Raw genomic sequence first — 15,131 nt, 5'->3', positions numbered from 1 at the left:
TTTAAAATAAGATTATCAGCACTAACATGGGTTATTCCTAAATGCTATTTCTCAGCTTCCCAGAGTCTCTTTGGCTACGTTTACATGCAGTCAATAGTCAGGTTACGGTCACTTTTCCAGTTTCTGTAACATTCGGAATAACCCATTTACATGGTATCCTGATCAAAACAGCATCACACAGAGAATGTGATGATGCAATGCGTGCCATTTCAGCCTTTTCTTCCTGTATACATAGCAACAGCAACAAAAATCAAAAGACAAAGATTCCTTGTAAACAGCACATGCACAGACCACAAATGAATGATCATTTTTGATGGGAATATCCAAATAGCTGTAAACCTGACCAAATACTCAGGTTAAAAAAATAAGAACCCAGGGGTGATTTTCTGGGTTTTAAAATCGGGAATATGAGCATATTCCAGTTTTTTAAAAAGGGTTATCGGTGTTTACACGGCTGCGTGCTAATAATATTCAGAATATGAAAGGGTTAATGGCTGCATGTAAACATCGCCAGAACACCACGCCAGCTGACAAAGTTTAGTAGTGAGAAGAGAAATCTGTGTTTTTCTCTGCTAAAACTAATTTCTGTGATTAATTCAGTAGTGATGATGAACACTGGAGCCTTACTGTCAGAAAGAAAAAGGACAGAAATCAAAAGAAAGCTTAACAGTAGAGTGATAGAGCTCGAGCTATAGGCTAAAACAATGTTCATTCCAACCCACATGCAGCAGTTATTCTGCAGTGGTCTGTTCAAACTTGAGAGTCTATCAACAAAATGAAAAATGAAGTCACATTAGCTCTGCTTGGTATACGAGCACTGGCAGGACATCTCTAGGATTCAATAACTTGCATGTTATGAAAATGTCTCAGAGCACCGGGCTGTGAGTAGGCCTAACACTAAATATAGCCGGCTACTACACTATGGTACAAACTGAAAAAGTTTGCTTGTTGTCACATTTCAAACAACAGCCCTTCGTAGCTGTTGATAAATACCTTACCTCGTTGCATTTTATCCGATTGAGGAACCATTTCAGAAGGAGCCATTTAAGGATACAAATACTTCTTGGTCACAAGAACTCAAGATGTGCAGATATGGTCATGAGAGCTCAGGTGGAGAATTCCCATTGATCTCTGCTTTAGCCATTGTTATCAACACTAAAGGAACTGTTTAAGGTACAGCAACACCACTCAGACAAAGCACACAGAGATCTACACACGCACAGGCAGTTCTTTGTATGTAGGTTTTAGAAAGGAAAAAACAATCATCATCTGACTTCAGAGCAAACCTAGCAGTGACGAGAATATTCATAGAAGTGTTGTGAAGTCAAATGAACTATATTTGTGTCTCTCATGAGGGAGAGTAGAAGTCATCACGTGCATTCATTCTTGTAAGGTGCAAAAGACCCTTCATTTCCTCTTGACTGTGTAACATACTGTATCAGTCTTTCATACCAATTGTGTCTGAGCATAAAGCAGTCTGTTAAAACAAAAGGTCAGTTTCTCTTTTAAATATGAGTCTCATAAGGGTTCATCCTCCCCTCTGTCGTGCTGAAAGACGTAGCGGCCTCTTTCATTTGGTGGTTGATCTGGTCTTCAGGCTCTGAGATCTGCAGGTGACACGCTGAGAATGGACTTCTTTTTCCTCTTGTGTAAAAATCTATATTTGGCTGTGAAAGGCTTTTATGTTCCACCTGAAAGAGAGAAGGACAAAGTTTTCTTCAAGTTAGAGTCTTATCTGACATCAAGGAAGGAAACACACGCTTCAATCGCAGAGAATTTTACTGCTCTTTAATACATGAGTGACTTTGTTTTTGCACAGCTGCACACTGATTGTTAATGTGTCTCCGCTCAGAGGTTTATTCATGAAACAAAAGGCATCAAAACAAACAACACTTATGAGGTCTTGAATAAACATAGCTCAAAAAAATAAGGGTATTTCTGTTTGTTCTTTGTTGTAACAATTCTTCATGTCAGTGAATCTTGTGCAGTTGGTAAAAGCTTCCTCTGCCTTTGACTCATATTGTCAAACTGACTATACAGGTCCTTCTCAAAAAATTAGCATATTGTGATAAAGTTCATTATTTTCTGTAATGTATTGATAAACATTAGATTTTCATATATTTTAGATTCATTACACACAACTGAAGTAGTTCAAGCCTTTTATTGTTTTAATATTGATGCTTTTGGCAAAAAAGTAAAGAAAAACCAAAAACCCCTGTCTCAAAAAATTAGCATATTTCATCCGACCAATAAAAGAAAAGTGTTTTTAATACAAAAAAAGTCAACCTTCAAATAATTTTGTTCAGTTATGCACTCAATTCTTGGTCAGGAATCCTTTAACAGAAACGACTGCTTCAATGCGGCATGGCATGGAGGCAATCAGCCCGTGGCATTTCTGAGATGTTATGGAGGCCCAGGAAGCTTTGATAGCAGCCTTAAGCTCATCCACAGTGTTGGATCTGGTGACTCTCAACTTCCTCTTCACGATATCCCACAGATTCTCAATGGGGTTCAGGTCAGGAGAGTTGGCAGGCCAGTTGAGCACAGTAATACCATGGTCAGTAAACCATTTGCCAGTGGTTTTGGCACTGTGAGCAGGTGCCAGGTTGTGCTGAAAAATGAAATCTTCATCTCCATAAAGCTTTTCAGCAAATGGAAGCATGAAGTGCTCCAAAATCTCCTGCAGCTAGCTGCATTGACCCTGCCCTTGATAAAACACAGTGGACCACCACCACCAGCTGACATGGCACCCCAGACCATCACTGACTGTGGGTACTTGACACTGGACTTCAGGCATATTGACATTTCTTTCTCCCCAGTCTTCCTCCAGACTCTGGCACCTTGATTTCCAAATGACATGCAAAATTTACTTTCATCTGAAAAAAGTACTTTGGACCACTGAGCAACAGTCCAGTCCTGCTTCTCTGTAGCCCAGGTCAGGCGCTTCTGCCACTGTTTCTGGCTCAAAAGTGGCTTCGCCTGGGGAATGGGGCACCTGTTGCCCATTTCCTGCACACGCCTGTGCACGGTGGCTCTGGATGTTTCTACTCCGGACTCAGTCCACCGTTTCCACAGGTCCCCCCAAGGTCTGGAATCGGCCCTTCTCCACAATCTTCCTCAGGGTCTGGTCACCTCTTCTGGTTGTGCAGCGTTTTCTGACACACTTTTCCTTCCCACAGACTTCCCACTGAGGTGCCTTGATACAGCACTCTGGGAACAACCTATTCGCTCAGAAATTTCTTTCTGTGTCTTACCCTCTTGCTTGAGGGTGTCAATGATGGCCTTCTGGACTGCAGTCAGGTCGGCAGTCTTACCCATGATTGCGGTTTTGAGAAATGAACCAGGCTGGGAGTTTTTAAAAGCTTCAGGAATCTTTAGCAGGTGTTTAGAGTTAATTTGTTGATACAGATGATTAGGTTAATAGCTCATTTAGAGTAACTTTTCACGATATGCTAATTTTTTGAGATAGGGATTTTTGTTTTTTCATTACTTTTTTTGTCAAAATCATCAATATTAAAACAATAAAAGGCTTGAACTACTTCAGTTGTGTGTAATGAATTTTAATATATGAAAGTCTAATGTTTATCAGTACATTACAGAAAATAATGAACTTTATCACAATATGCTAATTTTTTGAGAAGGACCTGTACATCTAATTTCTGTAGACTTTAATCCACCAAACAGCATTGTTATCATGAATAGATAACAAAATTTCCATATTTCTTGTGCACAGAGCGGAGATAACTGTTCATTGATTCTGTAACTGCTTCATATCTGGGTCCACAGAGCTCATTCTGCCCTTGCTGCCTCCCCAGAAATAGTGGTGCATTAACTCATTAACAGTCAGACTGAGTTATTGATATTACAGATGGAAGAAGGCGAGCCGTTACATCACCACCTTTGTCATCCCACCAATCTTTGCATTGTGCAGCATGATAATCAAAGAAATCATGCCCTTGTGACTCATGAATGAATGCAAGCAGCATCTCACATAACACCACTCATTATTTCAGCTGCACAGAGTCCGCTGCAGTGGATAAACCTCCAATATACACACCAAATTATTCCATTCAGCAGCTTGTGTGTGTTTGTGTGTTCTGTGTACAATGACAGTCACAGAGGGAGAGAATTTCAATGAACCCGAGGCGAGAGTGTGTGTGATAAATTACCAAGATCAGCCTCTGAATGGCAGATTTTGTTACAATAGAAGCAGACCTGGCTTTCAAAGGAGGAGGAGGCAGACAATGATTGGTTTGATCCATGTTTCACCCCAAACATTTACCTACCAATGATTGATCCTATGACATCTTGCATCTGACTTGAGCTCAAAAGTCTTATTAGTTGTCCCTTAAACACACAATGCTGATTTGGTGCTTAAGTCTCACCTAACACTAAAATCCAAAAGACCACCAAAATAATGTAAAATCCTGGGTAATGACACTAGGAGTTACAGACTTTAAATCAGACAAGCTGTGGCAATCATTCTCCTTTAAAAGAAAATGTGTCCTTTTCATACAGTAACGTAACATCACACATTTTCAGCATGGACAGAACTCAAAGACTGTTTTCACAGCCAATGTGCTGCAGGGCAACGACTCGTCCTAGTTTTCCAATCATCAAACCAGAAAGAGTCAGCATTAAAGACATCAAAGACATTTCCTAAAAAGTAAATCCCTTAGGTCATTATAAATTGGACAGTATAAAATAAAATGAATCTCATTTTCAGTTTTACTAAAGTCACAGAACAAGCACACTCTCTTTTCCTCTGGGTTGGCATCAAACCCACCAGTTTCTACAACCAGGGGTTAAGTTCCTGAGCACAGCTGTGCACATAATGATCTCTGTCTTCTGGTGAGATTATACTTAAAACATCATAGCTATTCTTCATAAGACAATAAATTTGTAGTTTCGGATGACACTACAGACCGTTCTTGTGTGTCATTCAACAGTCATTAAACAAATGGGACCAATAGTCCTAACGTTCTGTTATGGAACTGCAGCGTTAGCCGCATGCACGACTGCAAAAAATGGGCCAGTTAACTAATTACACCACGAAAGAGACACTGGTGCAGATTACGTCATAATTAAGGGGAACCTCCTACAAACTCATACTGCGCATGTTTACCACTCATAAACTGCAATAAACTTGTCGAGTGGTGTGACTGAGGGAAGATCAAGAAAAGGTTTTTTAGTCAGAGAAATTGACATTTTATTACAAGACAGACATTACACAAACAGCTGTTATCTGTGTGTCAATCATGTAAATAAAGAGAAAGAGAAAAAGAAAGTTGGCGATCTTGAACAGAGTAAATGCTTGTGGTGTTTCAGAGCACACAATAGAAAACCTCAGTAATAAAATCAGTAATATGAAAGATGCTTTGTGAAACGAGCGCTGCAGCAATGCTCCAGTACCCTGGGCCCTTATGCATGACCAGCCATTAGCGAGTAAAACAGACTGTTTGTACTAAAGGGGAGAAAAATTGATTAGTAGTATGCATGAGCCAGGTTAACAGGCCAAAGGAGCGTTATGTTTGATGGAGGTATACTTCACCATTACAGGCGCTAACAACAGGGTTACAGCGTCTGTTGGGCTGTTTAAAGGCAGACATCACGCAATGCGTTACCATTTGAGACAAAATATGAAAAGACAGTGGACAATCCTTTGGAAAGGTGGCGATGTGTAGCCATACAGCAACTTTAGATTTAGGAGACACAACATTTTTTTAGTGAACAGATGAGATAAGAGAGACAATTAAAGTCTCAAACTGGTGAGGCTCGCGAGTTTCAAAAGTTTGAGTTGCTCTTTGCTTCAATACATCTGGCTCCTTCCAAGATGTATGTAGTGAAATGTAGTGAAAAGTTCATTAACTGCTTTGAGAGTTATTCATGGGGGTATGGGGGCATTGCTGCGGCGCTTGCAAAGCAGCTTTCACATTGCTGATTTTATTATTGAGATTTTCTACTGTATGCTCAGAAACACCACACGCATTTACTCCATTCAAGATCAACAAATTTTCCTTTTCTTTTTGTTTATTATCTGATAGACATGCTGATAACAGCTGTTTGTGTATTCTTGTTACGAAATGCCCTTCTTTTCCGCTAAAAATGTTTTGGGGTTTTTTTATCTTCTCTCAGTCACACCATTACCACTTCCCAGGGTTTTGCTGTGGCAGTTATGCACAGTTTGAATTTGTTTGATGGGGTTTTCAAGGAGCTTCCCTTTAATTATTGCAGTTGTGCATGCGGCTAACGCTGCAGCCAAATGGGCCGTTCCGTAACAGAACATTATGACTAATGGTCCCGTTTGTTTAATGACTGAACGTGCAAACAGGCCCTGGATGTCACATCATTACTTATTTTGAAAAAGAAATAGCATGTTACTAGTTGTAAAGACAGCTTTTAATTCTTTGGATGACAAAAATGAGCAAAGACATCCCAATTAAAAATCCTTTTAGTAGTAGTGTTAGAAGTCATCCTCTCTTTTAACGGCTAATGGAGAAACATTTGTTTAGCCTTGGACAGCTGGTGTCGACTCACGTACATCAGCAGCATGCGAATGGCATCACCTTGAATTTAATTGGCACAGTTTGGTAATGAGTCTCTGCACACACTGACTGCTCCTTATCACAGATGTGAGTTCGAGAGGAGGAGATTATGTCACACTGAATATGAATGCTACATGATTATAGAACCCCCGTCAACACCAACCATTCATGAAGCTAATGCTTCTCTAAAAAGCCTTGAAAATACATCTTTCAGTGGTCTGTATTGTGTTATTTTGCAGACTAATGGCTGCCTTTTGTGAAGAAAACTATCATTTTAGCTTCAGAGTGTCAAAAGCAGCGACAGGTCAAAGTCCTCTCGCCTGTTGAAAGCATGAACTCAGTGACAAAGTGAATGAGTTTTCACAGTCTTATATGCAAGAAGACTGTGGTGGATTATCATTCTCTGGCTCTTATTGCTCTGCATTTGCACCAGTACTGCAATTAAACTTTCAAACCCACAACCTCTCTGCAACCAAAAGGTAAGGAAAGTCTGCCTGGGGCGCATTCAAGAAAAAAAAAAAAACATTCAGTGTTCTGTCTGGAGCATATTGAATCACTTTGCTGCTGGAATGAGCTGCAGTTTGCAATTACAATGACTGAACTTCTTTTGGCTATAATTGAACTTTCCTAAAAACATACAACAGTGATACATATTGTAAAAGACAAACCAGAAGGTGTAGGAAGCAATAATTATATCTCTGGAGATCTCATTTCAGCCTTTATTCATGTGGTCTTCTATTTTCTGATCTGAATCAGCTCATTTTATAGTCTCTGACTGCTGTGTGTCAATGAAAACTTTCTATTATTCATGTCCCATCAGAATCAATTAATGTCTGCGATAAAATTCCCTGAGACCACTCGTCTGTATTGAGACTTCAGATGAGATTGAAAGCAGAAGAAGGAAAACTTTTTTTCTATGTTATTAGTTCAACTTGTTCAACAGGATGAGGTCTGAAAACATGCCAGACACTCAGCATCTGTGACGCTAAAGAAATCATCCTCTGTGAGGATATTAAGAGGCTGATAACAAGATGAGGGTGACGTGATGAAAGGTCTATTCTGAGGAGGTGAGAATCTAGTGAGGCTTTGTGCTCAAGTTCTTTGAAGTTGAGTCACTTTTTGACAAAACATCTGAAAAATGTTGAAATCACACCAACACACACGCATTTAAACTGCATTGCCAATGAATGAGGTATGCGCTTTTTAAGTTTGTTTTTTTCTTATTAAAGTTGAATATCCTGCTTTTTTTGTCATCAGTAAGATAATTCTTAAAGAAGGGGTATTATGTAATTTTATGTTTTAAATATGTTTGAATTAACATATGAAAATGTTTTAGAAATCCTTGAACCTGGATGTAAACTGCTCAAAAAGCTCCGCTCTTCACAATCTTTACAAGACTTACTGAAATGATGATATCACTTAAGAATCTCCTAACTGGTTAGTGACACAGTAGAGGACAGGCCTCAAACACCAAGGTCTCCCCTTAGCTCCACCCTTGACAGGCCCCCAGAGACTGGCCAATCAGAGGGAAGGTTTGTTGAAAGGGGGGTCTTAAAGAAACAGCAGCTAACCAACTGAAACAAGATTTTTCTAGTTTTCTCATATCGGTGTGAAATAAAGTTTAGATTTGAACTTCAAATTATGTCAAGTGAACTAAATTGCCAAATTGAAGATTTCAATACAATTTGAGCCATTATGAGAATAACGAAGGGGTGGTATTAAGCCATAAAAAAGTGCAATATCCCCTCTTTAAATAGAAAAAAAGATGTTTTCTGAACACATCATATTTGAATATTTTTTGTAAAATTATATTTTCTGACAATAAATCTTTTTATATTTAACTGTTTTTATGAAATTTCATTACATTATTTTGTCAACCTTCAGTACTGGTTCTAGTTGACACAGTCTCCATTTTTAAGCCCCAGTGCTTAGGTTGTTTCAGAAATAGATGTTCTTGCTCTGTGTAGTACTTTGCATCGGTGAGTGAGTTCACCTTTAACCCATAAAAGCCAGTACCAGAGTAAAATGACAAGTTGTTTCTGCCTTTCAAAGTTTACACCCTGTCCCTTGGCTGAAGCCATCATCACCCTGCAGACTGGGTATGACTCTTTCGTCATACCCAGTCATACCCATTTTCAGTAGTAAAGGGGAGTTGGATACACCTTCAGTATATACTGTAGAAAACTTTGATTTTAATTATGAATGAGAGCTTTATTTATGATGCATTGAAAACGTTACCTTCGAACAACAGAATGACATGGAGTAAAGATGAAAAGTGAAAATCTAAAATGTGAAGAATCTCTTTATCTCTTAAATGAAGCATATTTCTTTGAGTTTGGGTTCTTATAATCAATCATAATGAAAGGTATTAGTCTTCTGGTGAGAGTGGGTGGATTTAAAGAGACATGCTCTGACACAGCTTCCTGCACTCTGACATGAAGCAACACCCCTCACATACCTTTCTGTTGTCAGCTGAGGGCTGCTTGAACTCATGTTGCCTGAAGGGATTTGGATGAAATTCCTCCTCGTCCTCCACAGTTAGTCTGGGAATGGCTGTCATCGGGCGGATGACCCCGGGCTTCGTCTGACAGGCAGAAGCAGTGTGTAACAACAGAGGGGAACAAAATCACTTTCACAACTCAGTTTCTTTACAGTCCCTATCACCCTCCCTTAGCAGCACTGGAGTTGCCAGTCAGTTGGACAAATTATTAATGCTTTCGTTTTAGTACAATATGCATGTCACAGTCACTCTGCTGCTTTTTGCAGAAGCTTTCTGAATATAAACATTTCGAAATAAAAGCAGTAGCTCAAATAAGGGTTTTCTAAAACCCCAGTGTCAGAAACAATCATGCAAAGCTACTACGGGGTCACCAGAGGGAAAGACGCACAATACCTCCTTTTAAAATTCATAATAAAGTTTTTTCATGGTTTTAAAAAAGACTGAAACCTGTGACAATGCTTATTTATGACATTCAACAAAGGTTCCCCCCCAGAGTTTTGAATAAATCCAAGAGTCAAAGAATTTTTACCTTTTTAGTTTCCATGAACTTCCTGGACACCCCTGTGGATGGATGCAGAGTAGACAAAGATGCCTGAAAACAAGAAAAACATTGGGTTTAAACACAGTGAAATCTCCAGAGGTCTGTGATTGTGCATGAAGATCAGTTTCAAAGTTAAACTTGTATAAAAATGAGTCCATTAGTCTCTTTGTTTATGATTTGGTTTTATTTTTCTGAAATTCAAAGAAAGCTTTGTAACATCCAAACAAACTCTTAGTGAAACAGACGCATTCAGCCTGACTGATTATTAAAACATGGACTCTGAGAGAATAAAACTCAGCTCTGACAGGGCTCTTTAACTGTTCACCACAAGTCTTTACAGATTATCAAATATTATAGTAACTTTCAGTTTGAAGTCTGAATAAAGACAGACTGTCAGTCATTTTGTTTCACTCTTTGGCGTGAAATCTTGTGAAAAATATTTGCCTGTAAATTTAACCAAGCTGATTGTTACTCACATATTTGGTTTCACGTCCAAGAGACTTCAGACGCGTTGAACTGCTCTGTTAAAGAGGAAAAAGAAAGAAGTGAAATAAAACATTTATGTTACATGAGACTCATCTGAAGGGAAAAAAAACCCTGAAAAATCAGACGATGAAAGGAGTCATTCAGTATTTCAAAAAGGTGACGACAATGACTGAAAGGTAAAATTAATAAAATAAAAAAAAAAGCAGAAATTCTTTAAGGGTAGAATCCAATAACTAAATATAGGGTTAGAGTTTCAGATTCAAAGTGCAGACACAGAATATTCATGGCCTGAATTCATCACATGGGAGGGATTTTGTTGAAGTTTGTAAACATACTGTGATAAGGTTATAGGTGAACTACAAAAAACTAAAATCTTATCAAGTGTTTTTTTCTGATTTTCAGTAGAAAATGTCTTTTTAGACTTAATATGAGCCACATTCACCTGACCAGTCGAGAAAAATGTCTTGTTTCAAGTTATTTAAAGACAAAAATGAGGTCTGAATTGCTTGAAACAAGTTTTAAAAAAAACGCAATGGAACAAGAGAAAAGTTACTCATATTAAGACATTATTCTAATTTAAGCAAATTTTTGTGTAAATTTTTCTTGCTGCATTGGCAGATTTTTCTTACTTGTTGCAAGCAAATCAGACCTCATTTTTGTCCTTAAAATAACTTGAAATTAAACATTTTTCTGGACTTGTTTGGTGAATATGGCTCATATGAAGTGTAATGAGACAATTTTTCCTTAAAATGAGACAAACACACTTGAGAAGATTTCACTTTTTTTGCAGTGTGGTGTGAAACAAACGCTGGTAACATCATATGACCTCAAACAAGATCATGAACCTTGACGTGTTCTGACTAAATCACAACCATAGAGAAGGTTACTAAGGATTTTTACTGATGGGCATGCATCTCACACACCACAACACAACATGACACAACACGACACAACTCGACATGACACAACAACACATTACTTGCAGTGTAAACATAGTTGCCCTTATACTCATATCAAACACACGCACTACCCTAAAGTGGGACTACCAGTCCTTTGATGAATAATGAACAGACGACTTTTTATTCCTTGTGCTGTTGATTAAACAGACAGAATTCACTTTTATCTCTTTTCCAGTTCATGTTTCAGCAAAATTAGAAGCAAAAGCTCATTTCCAGGGCCTGAAGGTTGGCTTGCCTTGTTTTTACGTCTGGTACTACAACTTGAGTTTTTTTTTTTTGTAGTTGTTAGTTTGCATTAACAAGCATGACCCTTGGTCATTTAGACGACATCTTTGGTCTTTTTATTTTCACTGAAGCTTTGAACATACACTCCAAAGGAGGTTGGGATGATGAAATGTTGTCGCTGTATGTGCAAAAGGTCTGCTGTGAATGGACTTGGTAAAAATAGAACAATCAGATGAGGTCCTTGGTGGTCCTTGGTTAGATCAGCAGTCATTGAATTATTGATGTGAGATTATCTTTGTTCTTTGGAATGTTCATTTGATCAGAATTCAGGTCTTCATCTTTATATTTTGTTAATTCAACTTCAAAAGATAGAAGCAACTTAACTTGCCACTTAAAATTTAATTTTCCAGGTGTGACATTTCAGTGAAGTGATCCAACAAATCTACCTGTGGACCAGCGTTGGTTGATGACCTGGAAGGCTGAGGTGATCTTGATGTTTTGCTCTAAAAAGACACAGAAATAAAGACATTAAACAGTTTTGGTGTGTAAATGTGATCATCCTCATGTTGTGAACTTGTTCAGATGTAATAACCTGACTCACAGGAGGAATGGAGTTGGCCAGTATCTCATCGATCACTGCATAAAGCTCTGCTGACTGCTGTCGGAGCTGAGAGGGCGAGCACATCTGTAAGAAGCTCAGAGTTATTGACATCTGGTCTCTGTGGTTGGAAATAACTGCAGAGATAAGCGTCTGTGGCGTGTGCAGTGATACCTCAGCGTGTGTGTCTGATAAACCTCCATCCAGTGTGTCGTACGGACTCTCTCCTCGCTCCACCTGCTCGTCTATCACCTGTGAGAGCAGAGTGCAGATCAAAGCAGCTGCTCTCTCTGAGTTATTCTTAAATATCAGATCACACGACTACTTTCTTTCTTTCTTTCTTTCTTTCTTTCTTTCTTTCTTTCTTTCTTTATTTTAGTTTTTGTGGTTTTACCTAATCCTTGCTTTGTGTTTTTCCATCTTTATTCATACAGATTTTTTACATTTCTGCTTTTTTCTTTCTCTTTTCATTCACTTTTTGTGGTTTTAAGAATTTCTTACTGTTTCCTCTTTCTTTTTTCTTTGATCTTTTTGCTTTCTTTCTTCTCGTCTTCTTCTTTTTTTCTTTTTTTCCTTTCCTGTTCCCTTTTTCGTTTTTTTTTTTTTTCGTTTGTTTTTTTGTGTTTTTTCATCTTTACGAGAATTCATCTGCTTCAGCTCATCACATGTTGTTGTTGTTTCTGGGACAATTATGGCCTTTAAAATAAACTGTCATGATTTTATTTCCTGCTGTTAAACTCCACCGTGGTTTTGTAATCCTCCTCATGTTTGTCTCCTTGCACAATCCCTGCGTCACGACCCTCGCTTTGTGTATCTTTCACACGGTGCTGATGTTGGTTCAGTTTTCCACCCACAGTTTTGAGGACATCTCATCGTCCGTTGCCTTCCTGTCCATCCTTCGTCCGTTCCTCTCTCTGTTTTCCCTTTCATCTGTTTTTTTTTCTTTTCTTTCTAACCCTCCCCTTGTCTTTTATCTCCCTTTTCCTCTTTTTCCTTTATTTCTTTTGAGTTTTTCTTTTATCCCCTTCTTTTTTTTTCTTCATTTTTTCTTTCTTTTTTTGTTGTCCTTTCTCTTTCTTTCTCTCTTTTTTCACTTTTTTCCTTTTTCTTACATTCATTTCTTTTACATTCTTTTACATTTTTGTACTTCTTCTTTTTCTTCATTCAGTCTTTCTCTCTGTAGTTATCTTTTTTTTCAGACAGCTTTCCACATCAAACAATCCCTCATACATAACTTTGAGTCACTTCCTCCATATTCTGTTTTCTGCTTTAGGTTCCAGATTATTAGACTTGTGTCGAATCAGAAGGAATAAATTCAAAAACCCTCAATCGTTAGAGAAAAGCAAGGACAGACAACCAAAGAAGCTCAAACTCTTAAAGCTCCCCTTGTGGCTGGCTGAAGTATTGCACCCAATGCCCCCCTCCCCAGTTATTTGTGGTGGAACATGAGTCACACTATGTTCTGATTTGCTGCTTCATGTGGAAGTGTTTATAGAGCAGCAACCAGAGGTGGAATCATTCATTACAGTCTAACCTTTATTTATTACAGGATATTTCTTAAAAATCTATTTTTTGATAAATAATGTGTTAAACTGATCTCCCTGAAAATAACAAATATTTTAATTGTTTCTTTCTAAAAGCAGCGAGTCATTAATGCAAACTCAGCCCATGTCTTGAGTCCCCACACAGTACTCTGGTACAAGTGGCTCAAACAGTCATTAGCAGGATTAAAACCAGATAACCAAACTCACCTGCTGATCCAACAGGAGGGTGTTTGTGGGAATCGCAGCGAGGGATTTGTAACTTTGTTTAATCTTGTGTGTCTGGAGTTTAAAAAGAGAGAAGAGCAGAAAAATATTATTACATTTCAAGTTTGTCTCACACCATCAATTGCTTTTTTTAGCCCACCAAGAATTTAAATTCTGGTCACAGCTCGAGAGAAACAGATCTTGAGCGGGGTCATAAAGGCTGATTCTTAGACATTTTAGCCTCACTAAAGATGATGAATGTGTGTCCACTCTGTTGTCGAAATGATTCCTGGTCCTACACACAAATACAAGAAGGCAGCATCCAACCTGAAGAACTTTAACTTCACAAGCAAACGTGATGTCAGATTTAGTTTGATTTTCATACATGCACAGAATATTTGACCCCCCATCAGTTAATTGAGAGGGTTTCATGCAGTTTCATGAAACACCAGGCTGAAATTTACGGATAAGAAACTAGAAATTCTCAAAGCCGCTGACTCATGCAGTAAGTTTCCTTTTTACCTCTACGTTTCTAATCTGTCAGTCATGAAATCATGCAGCAAACAGCCACTGGAGAATCAGTGTAAACTAAACATCTATCAGGCGGATCATGCAGGTATTTAAAGCAGCTCCACACTCAGAGAGGCACCTGTTATTGTTCCCACTTCAGAGACAGGAAGTCTGTTTTTGTCAACAAAGCGTGAGAACACATCAAATGAAATCCAATGAACCAGTCATGCACATGGCAGAAAGAGCAGCTACCTTTCTTTTTTTACCCTCTGTGTCACCGTAGTCTGATATTCCACTCCCCGGCCTTGGGGAGGGTGTGGAGCGCAGGGAGACAGATGGAGACGGGGTGAAGCTTTTGACAGGTGGAGCAGGAGAAGGCGTAGGTGTAGGGGTGTCAGTGGGCGTAGGGGTGTCAGTGGGCGACGGCCAACCAGAGAAAGCGATGGGTGTGTAGCGTGAAGGCGATAGAAGACTGTGAGATGTGTTGATTTTGGCAGTTTTGGAAGCAGGGCAGCTCCCCCGTGACTCGTATGTTCCTGCTGTGTTTTGTGAGGGGGCGAGAGGTGAGGTTGTGTCGCCGCGGGTGACACCAGGTGAGCGTGAGCGAGAGGGCTGCAGCGGAGGAGGAGAAAGGCAGACAGGCGGGGATCTCAGCTGCTGGGAGAGTGAGCGAAGCTTTGAGAGAGATGGATTTGGCAGAGGGGTCCATTTCTGGGGAGCTGAGGTCTCTCGCTTGTTGATTGGTTTGGGGGGCGAAGGGGAGATGGTGTTTTTAAGGTTATTATCCTCCTGGCCATGGGGGTACATGTGGATATTGCTTGGCTTTAGCACAGGGGGACAGGTGATGGTTGTGTGCTCTAGATTTTGGGAAGCTGGAGAGTGTATTTCTCCAAGCTTTGGTGGTGGAGTAGATTTATAGTCTGAATGAAATACAGGAGCTCGTGGTAGTGTGCTGTTTTTCTCTGCAGCAGGGGAAATGACCTCCTCCCAAGAAGGCCCGCATTTTGATTGGATTTTCT

General features: G+C 39.2%; 1 protein-coding gene across 2 annotated transcripts in view; it reads right to left on the bottom strand.

The window, feature by feature from the left end:
- Positions 1–1,228: 1,228 nt before the first annotated feature.
- The window catches only part of mlip (muscular LMNA-interacting protein), a 33,100-nt gene continuing 19,197 nt past the window's right edge, over positions 1,229–15,131 (bottom strand). For both annotated transcript variants that reach the window (XM_074676012.1, XM_074676013.1), the window contains 8 exons: positions 13,606–13,677; positions 12,029–12,106; positions 11,858–11,941; positions 11,703–11,759; positions 10,063–10,107; positions 9,575–9,637; positions 9,004–9,129; positions 1,229–1,691 (listed from right to left, as the gene is read on the bottom strand). In XM_074676012.1, coding sequence (XP_074532113.1) covers positions 1,506–1,691; positions 9,004–9,129; positions 9,575–9,637; positions 10,063–10,107; positions 11,703–11,759; positions 11,858–11,941; positions 12,029–12,106; positions 13,606–13,677 — 711 coding nt within the window. In that variant the 3' untranslated portion in view covers positions 1,229–1,505. The remainder of the gene's footprint in view (positions 1,692–9,003; positions 9,130–9,574; positions 9,638–10,062; positions 10,108–11,702; positions 11,760–11,857; positions 11,942–12,028; positions 12,107–13,605; positions 13,678–15,131) is intronic.

Source organism: Halichoeres trimaculatus, unplaced genomic scaffold (assembly GCF_033239565.1).
Source record: "Halichoeres trimaculatus isolate MK-OKI-2021-1 unplaced genomic scaffold, fHalTri1.1 fHalTri1_scaffold_8, whole genome shotgun sequence".
NCBI classification, from domain to species: domain Eukaryota; kingdom Metazoa; phylum Chordata; class Actinopteri; order Labriformes; family Labridae; genus Halichoeres; species Halichoeres trimaculatus.
Note: the sequence above shows the minus strand (reverse complement) of the source record. Positions and strands in the feature narration are given on the sequence as shown.